The sequence below is a fragment of the Sciurus vulgaris genome, assembly GCF_902686455.1.
Source record: "Sciurus vulgaris genome assembly, chromosome: 5".
NCBI classification, from domain to species: Eukaryota; Metazoa; Chordata; class Mammalia; order Rodentia; family Sciuridae; genus Sciurus; species Sciurus vulgaris.
The window spans coordinates 118,910,515-118,917,331 of NC_136465.1; the positions used below are offsets into that span (position 1 = coordinate 118,910,515).

General features: G+C 44.4%; 1 protein-coding gene across 2 annotated transcripts; it reads left to right on the forward strand.

Annotated features, from left to right (window-relative positions):
• Positions 1 to 346: 346 nt before the first annotated feature.
• NABP2 (nucleic acid binding protein 2) lies at positions 347 to 6,702 on the forward strand. 2 transcript variants are annotated; one of them, XM_079143260.1, is made up of 7 exons: positions 347 to 486; positions 874 to 975; positions 1,364 to 1,502; positions 1,618 to 1,689; positions 1,866 to 1,947; positions 2,042 to 2,105; positions 6,170 to 6,702. In XM_079143260.1, exons 2-7 carry the CDS (start codon positions 897 to 899, stop codon positions 6,367 to 6,369), a joined length of 636 nt encoding a protein of 211 aa, XP_078999386.1. In that variant the 5' UTR covers positions 347 to 486; positions 874 to 896; the 3' UTR covers positions 6,370 to 6,702. The 2 variants fall into 2 exon arrangements, with proteins under 2 accessions (XP_078999386.1, XP_078999387.1); XM_079143261.1 differs by lacking the exon at positions 347 to 486 and adding an exon at positions 548 to 566.
• The last annotated feature ends 115 nt before the right edge of the window (positions 6,703 to 6,817 follow it).

The window sequence follows — 6,817 nt, forward strand, 5'->3', positions numbered from 1 at the left end:
CTTCCGTTTTTTCATTTTAATGGAATTGCATATTTAAGAATTGTCGAGAAAACTGAAGCACTAAGTTGGGATTCAAACTTTTGTCCACTGGATTCTAATGCCCTTGATCCTTTTCTAAGGAAAAAAATCTTAAAAGAGCCTATTAAATACATTCTCCTCGCCAAGTAAAAGAAAATTGGGGTCTGAAACGCCCCCTGGTGGTCTACTTTGTCCACTGCTGATCAAATCATCTCCCAGGCTCCTTTAATTCCTGAAATCCTCCCGGGTCGCGGCGCGCGAATCTCGAGCCCGATTGGCTGGGCGGGGGTTAGCAGCCAGGCGCGGGACGCACCCTAGTGGTGCTGATTGGCCCAAGGAGGTCAGCCCGGGGAGGCTTCCGGAAATGTCCACACTCCCACGTTCCGTCAGGCAGCATCCGGCGGCAGCGAGGCTTGTGGCTCCCCCTGCGGGCGGCTCGGCGGCGTGCACGTCCGGCCTCCTGGCTGGGTGGGTAGTGGGCAGTGAGTGGGGGAGGGGACGAGCTGAATCCCGCGTTGCCCAGATGAGGGTTCGGGAAGGTTTGGTGAGTAAGATTCCATTCCCTGACCCTGCACCGGGTTTCCTAACCTTCCATCGGCTCCCCCACTTTGGGGCGTGAGACTGGAAGAGCATCCCCGACTAGGGGCCTTCCAGCCCCTAAGTATTCTATCCAGAGACACCCTCCCCCTACCTCCAAGGTTCTGAGCTTGAAGTTCGAGGCCCCCAGAAAAGTTCGCTTCTAACCCAGAAGGAATTAGAGCTGTTTGATTCAAGCTTGGTATAGTAGGTAGGCCTTTGAGAAGTGGAGCATGGGGGCAAAAGCTCCAAGCGTCGAGCCTTCGTCCCTTGTTCCAGTGGGGTGCTGAGTCTTGGGCAGCATGACGACGGAGACCTTCGTGAAGGATATCAAGCCCGGGCTCAAGAATCTGAACCTTATCTTCATTGTGCTGGAGACAGGTGGCTATGCTGGGGCGGTGGGGTGTGGGAGGGAGGGGGAGGACATGGCCTGTGTTAACTTGCTCCCCGGACAGCAGGGTGCGCCCCACGGCATCACTCAGTCCCCATCTCAGGTCCTGACACAGGGAGTTGCAGTAGGGTAGTGTAGATAGAACTCTTGCCAGAGCAGTGTGTCCAGTACCACGCGGGCCTCTTTCCACTCAGCCCTCTCCATGGTGCTGGCTTCTCCACTACGAACACCCACCCACCTCCAGGACCAGGGATTTGGGCTTTGCTTTGTTTGTATGCCTTTTACCTCACCTCACCAATATCCAGATCTCATCCCTTTGACCACCACTGCCCCATTTGTTTGACCATCTTACCACCCCCATTTGTCTGTACCCTTCAGGCCGAGTGACCAAAACAAAGGACGGGCACGAGGTTCGGACCTGCAAAGTGGCAGACAAAACAGGCAGCATCAATATCTCCGTCTGGGACGACGTGGGCAACTTGATCCAGCCTGGAGACATTATCAGGCTTACCAAAGGGTAAGGCAGTTGGGAATTCCTGGCTATTCCCCGGGCAAAAATAGTCAAGACAGGAGGGGTAAAAGTTCCTATAATTCCTATGAAGACTATGAATCCTGCTTTCTTTGCTGCACAGGTATGCTTCGGTGTTCAAAGGTTGTCTGACACTGTATACTGGCCGAGGGGGTGATTTGCAGAAGATTGGAGAGTAAGTGCTGTTTGGGAAATTGGGATAAAGAAGCAGCAGGCCAAGGGGAGGCAGTTAAGGTTTCAAAGGAAGCAGAATGAGGGTGTGCAGTTCATACCCTGTATCTGGACTTTTCTGCAGCCTCCACCCAGTGACCCAGTTGATGGTCCAAGGCTTTGGTTACTTTCTCTCTGCAGGTTCTGTATGGTTTATTCTGAGGTTCCTAACTTTAGTGAGCCCAACCCAGAGTACAGCACCCAGCAGGCACCCAACAAAGTGGTGAGTCCTCTGGTTTGATGCTAGGGAAGGGAAGAGGATTAGGTCAAAAAGCACGATGAAGAGCAGGGTCTGAGAATGTAATCTGTGTCCTTAGGGGCAGAACGACAGCAGTCCTGCAGCCCCCCAGGCTACCACTGGACCCTCTCCTGCCTCTCCAGGTAAATCCATTCCCTTTCATCAGCTGGCCCTTCTAGCTCCTATACTTTCTCCCCAACCTGGAAAGACACACTTCCCTCATCCCTGTTTTAAATCTCTCTTCTCTTCAGTATCCCCTACACCCAATTCTTCTTGTAACCTTCCCCCCACCTTTTTTTTCCTCTAGTACTGGGATTGACTCAGAAATGCTCTACCACTGAGCTACATCCCCGGTCCTTTTTATTTTTTATTATCTTGAGACAGGGTCTTGATGACTTGCTCAGGCTGGCCTCAAACTTGTGATCTTCCTACCTCAGCCTCCTGAGTCACTGGGATTACGGGTGTTGCCACCATACCCAGCCTTGTAATCTCATTTTTCATGCCTTTTGCAAGTCCCTGTGGTGAAAAGATTTGGAAATGTGTTTCAGTCACTTGTAGAACTGGAGTACCCTTTTGCTACTACCACTCAAAAGGGAGAACATTTTCTCCACATGTGGCAAGTAAATATTAGGGGCAAACAGGCTCACGTACATAGCCTTAAAATATTTTTATAGATTCTTTGTAACAATTGTAACTTATGTATATAATATGTACAGTTAAATATAAATATATGTGGCCATGCATCACTTGATAGGGACACATTCCCACATCATTGTGTGAACATCATAGGGTGGATCAATATCACTGTCTTTGCCTCTACACCTTGTCCCACTGGAAGGTCTTCAGAGGAATAAAACACAGAGAGTATCATCTCATATGACAATGCCTTCTTCTAGATGATCTACTGAAGGACCTGCCTGAGACTGTTTTATGATTAACTATTTTTTTCTAAGTAGAAGGAGAATACTCTAAAATAATGATAAAAAGTACAGTATAGTAAATACATAAACCAGTAATGTAGTCATTTATTAACATTATCAAGAATTATGTGCTGTACATAATTGTATGTGCTCTACAGACAGCTCAGCAGATTTTTTTATACCAAATCACAACAAACATGTTAGTGATGTATTATGCTGCATTACCATGGCTACAGTGTCATTAAGCCATAGATATTTTTCAACTTCATTATAATCTTATAGGACCATTGTCATAGATGTGGTCGATTGCTGACTGAAATGTCATGAGATATACAACTGTATATATCTTATATTGGTTCTGGCTTTGTGGAGAACCCTAAATAATACAACCACAAATTCACATTTTTTTGTTTGCAACACTAGGGATTGAACACACGGGTTGTCTACCACTGAGCTACATCCCCAGCCCTTTTTATTTTATTTTGAGACAGGATCTTGCTAAGTTTCCCAGCCTAGACAATATTTAATTCCTGCACAAGAGTTAGCATTTGAGTTTCCAACAGTAAATATGACTGTTAAAGTTAGGGGTGTAGCTCAGTGACAAAGTCCGGGTTCAACCTCCAGCACTGAAAAAAAGAAAAAGAAAGGAAATATGACTCTTATATATTTTCAGGTATCCAAGACTCCATCACATACAAAAATATTTTTAATCTGGGCATGGTGTTACACACCAGTAATCCCAGCTACTTGAGAGGCTAAGGCAGGAGGATCCCAAATTCAAGGTCAACCTGGACAACTTCTCAGGACCCTGTCTCAAAATAAAATTTTAAAAAGAAGTGGGTATGTAGCTCAGTAGTGCGTACTCACCTAGCATGGGCAAGGCCCTGGGTTCAATCCCAGTACCCAAAATAAATTTCTGTGGTTGTTTGTTTTTGTTTTGGTGCCAAAAATTGAAACCAGGGATGCTTAACCACTTAGTCACATTCCCAACCCTTTTTATTTTTTATTTTGAGACGGGGTCTCACTAATTGCTTAGGGCTTGGCTATATTGCTGAGGCTGGCCTTGAACTTTCAATCCTTCTGCCTCAGCCTCCCAAGTCACTGGATTACAGGTGTGTGCCCCCACACCTGGATATATATATATATAATTTTTTAAAATAAGGTACATCTAAGCCTGTTTGCCTCTAAAATTCATTTGCCACATGTTTATTCACTTTGTCATCTGTTAAAAGTTTAATAAAAAAAGTTTAAAAAAACCAAAAGTTTAATAAAAAAATGTGTGACAGCTGGGTATGATGACACAAGCCTATAATCCCAGCAATTCAGGAGACTAAGGCAGGATGGTTGCAAGTTGGAGGCCAGCCTCAGCAACTTAGCAAGGCCCTAATCAACTTAGCCAGACCCTGTCTCAAAATATAAATAAAAAAGAGGTTGGGGATATGTTCAGTGTTTGAATGCCCCTGGGTTCAAATACCTGGCACCAGTAAATAAATAATTAGGACTGGGGATGTAACTCAATAATAAAGCATTCCTGGGTTAAAATCCCAGTACCTGACTTGAGAGGGGGAGGCAGGAAGATGGAGAGCTCAAAACTAGCCATAGCAATTTAGCAAGGCCCTAAGCAACTTAGCGAGACTTCGTCTCAAAATAAAATATTAAGGGCTGGGGATATAGCTCAGTTGGTAGAGTGCCTGCCTCGCAAGCACAAGGCCCTGGGTTCAATCCCCAGCACCGCAAAATACATAGATAGATAGATAGATAGATAGATAGATAGATAGATAGATAGATAAAATAGAATATTAAAAAGGGTGGGGAATGTGGCTTAATTGTTAAGTGCCCCTGGGTTCAATCCCTGGTACCAAACCCCCCCAAAACAAAACCTACAAAAAAAAAAAAAAAAAAAAAAAAAAAAATATATATATATATATATATATATGACAGCAGGTGCAGTAGCACATGCCAGTAATCCCTGCTACTTGGGCCACTGAGGAAGGAGGATCACAAATTTGAGGCGAGCCTGGGCATCTTCACAAGACCTGTCTCAAAATAAAATTTTTAAAAGGGTTGGGGATATAGCTCAGTGATAGAGCATTTACCAAGCTTACACCAGGTCCTGGGTTCAACTCCCACTACCACACAGACAAAAAAAGTGTATGGCATAAAAACTTAATATTGACTTCTATACATTCACCTTTTTCTGTTAATTTAAGAAAGGACATTATTCTTTAGTTCTACAGATATTTTAGTCTGGTGCAGCAGTAGGGTTCAGAATGGATATGTTTAAAAACCACTAGCTTATAACTTCTACACTTTTAGGGTCTGCAGTGTCCTATGTATGGAAGAGATGGATCTCTGCCTTCATTTAACAAGCATTTATAGAGCACCTTCTCTGCTCAGGAATAAAGCACAGCACCTTCCTTTAGGAGCATGTAGTCTATGTAGGAGACAGACACAGACAATGATTATACTACACTGTAGAAAGTACAATGAGAATAATATACATGGTTACAGGAACCCAAAATTCATCTCACACACCTGGCTGGTTCTAGTCAAACTTTTAAAATATATTCAGGGTTGGGAGAGGCTGAGGATCTAGCTTAGTGGTGGAGCACTTGTCTAGTGTGTGAGGTACTGGGTTCAACCCTAGCACTACAATAAATAAACAAACAAAATTCACACAAAACTGTGATATCTTTGAGAGAATAATATTATGTGTAATAATATTATGTTTATATATTCTAAAATGAACATCAATTTGATACACACACCACTTTTTAATATGTTCTTTTTAGATTTGTTTTTTAAAGCTCCTCCTCACTGATTTTTTTTTTTGTGTGTGTGGTGCTGGAGATCAAATCCAGAGCCTCATGCATGCTAGGCAAGTTCTCAAATACTGAACTATACATTCAGTCCCCTACTTACATTTTAGCATGGAAACTTAAGGCCCTTCCCCTTCTCATGCTTCTTTAGTTACACAGTCACTCTTAATCAAGCATCATTTTTCTCAGAGGTCCTCATGCCTTAAACTAACAGCTAATTCTAGGTCTGACTCAATGATACAGAGCTGAATAAGAAAAATATCATACCAGGGTTCATGTAGAGACTTCTATAATGAGCAAGACTTCTCTGGGCCTCATTCATACTTTCACTTGGTCCAGTTGACATTAATGTGTATGTACTACAGTGTAAAGATTGGTGCTTTCTGGGGCATGGAGGTAGACTATGGGAATGAACTCCAGTCTTGCTTAACTCTGATTCTGTGTTTCTTCTCCTTACCCTACAACTAGCTTCTGAGAACCAGAACGGGAATGGACTAAGCACCCCACCAGGTCCTGGTGGTGGCCCACACCCCCCTCACCCTCCCTCCCACCCCCCCAGCACCAGAATCACTCGAAGCCAGCCCAACCACACACCAGCTGGCCCTCCTGGCCCCTCCAGCAATCCCATCAGTAACGGCAAAGAAACACGAAGGAGCAGCAAGAGATAGCAAGACACTTTTCCTCTCCTCCTACCATTGGCACAACCCAGGTGTCTTCTAGAAAAACAAGACAACATTCTACTAGTTGCTGGCTTTGGGGTTGGGGCTGGAGTAGCAGCATTTAGCCACTAAATTTCCCTGGAAGGGTGGTGAGCAGTGGCTTTATTCACCCCAAACCCATAACCCCTCTTGTCCAGCTGAAGCTGCCTATCCCCTGTGATCTAGGGCCCTCTGCCTACTCTCCATCTTCTTTAGAAACTATAGTTAAATAGTTTGTTTCCTGTGTGTGTAATATGGGGTTCTAATTGAAATTTCTCCTTCCTAATAAATGTTACCACTCTTTATTGGACTTCTTTGCTTTTGGGGGGAGAAGGAAGAAGATAGCAGCCCGGCTAACCTAGGAGGTGAAGGGGAGATAGGTTATAGGCAGGGAGGCCTAGACAAAGCATGCCTGCCC

Excerpts from the sequence above, each read along its gene's own strand:
- NABP2 (XM_079143260.1), top strand. The coding sequence starts at position 897 with ATGACGACGGAGACCTTCGTGAAGGATATCAAGCCCGGGCTCAAGAAT. Across the intron at positions 1,948-2,041 it reads AGCAGGCACCCAACAAAGTG|GGGCAGAACGACAGCAGTCC; the intron begins GTGAGTCCTCTG and ends CTGTGTCCTTAG. Across the intron at positions 2,106-6,169 it reads ACCCTCTCCTGCCTCTCCAG|CTTCTGAGAACCAGAACGGG; the intron begins GTAAATCCATTC and ends CCCTACAACTAG.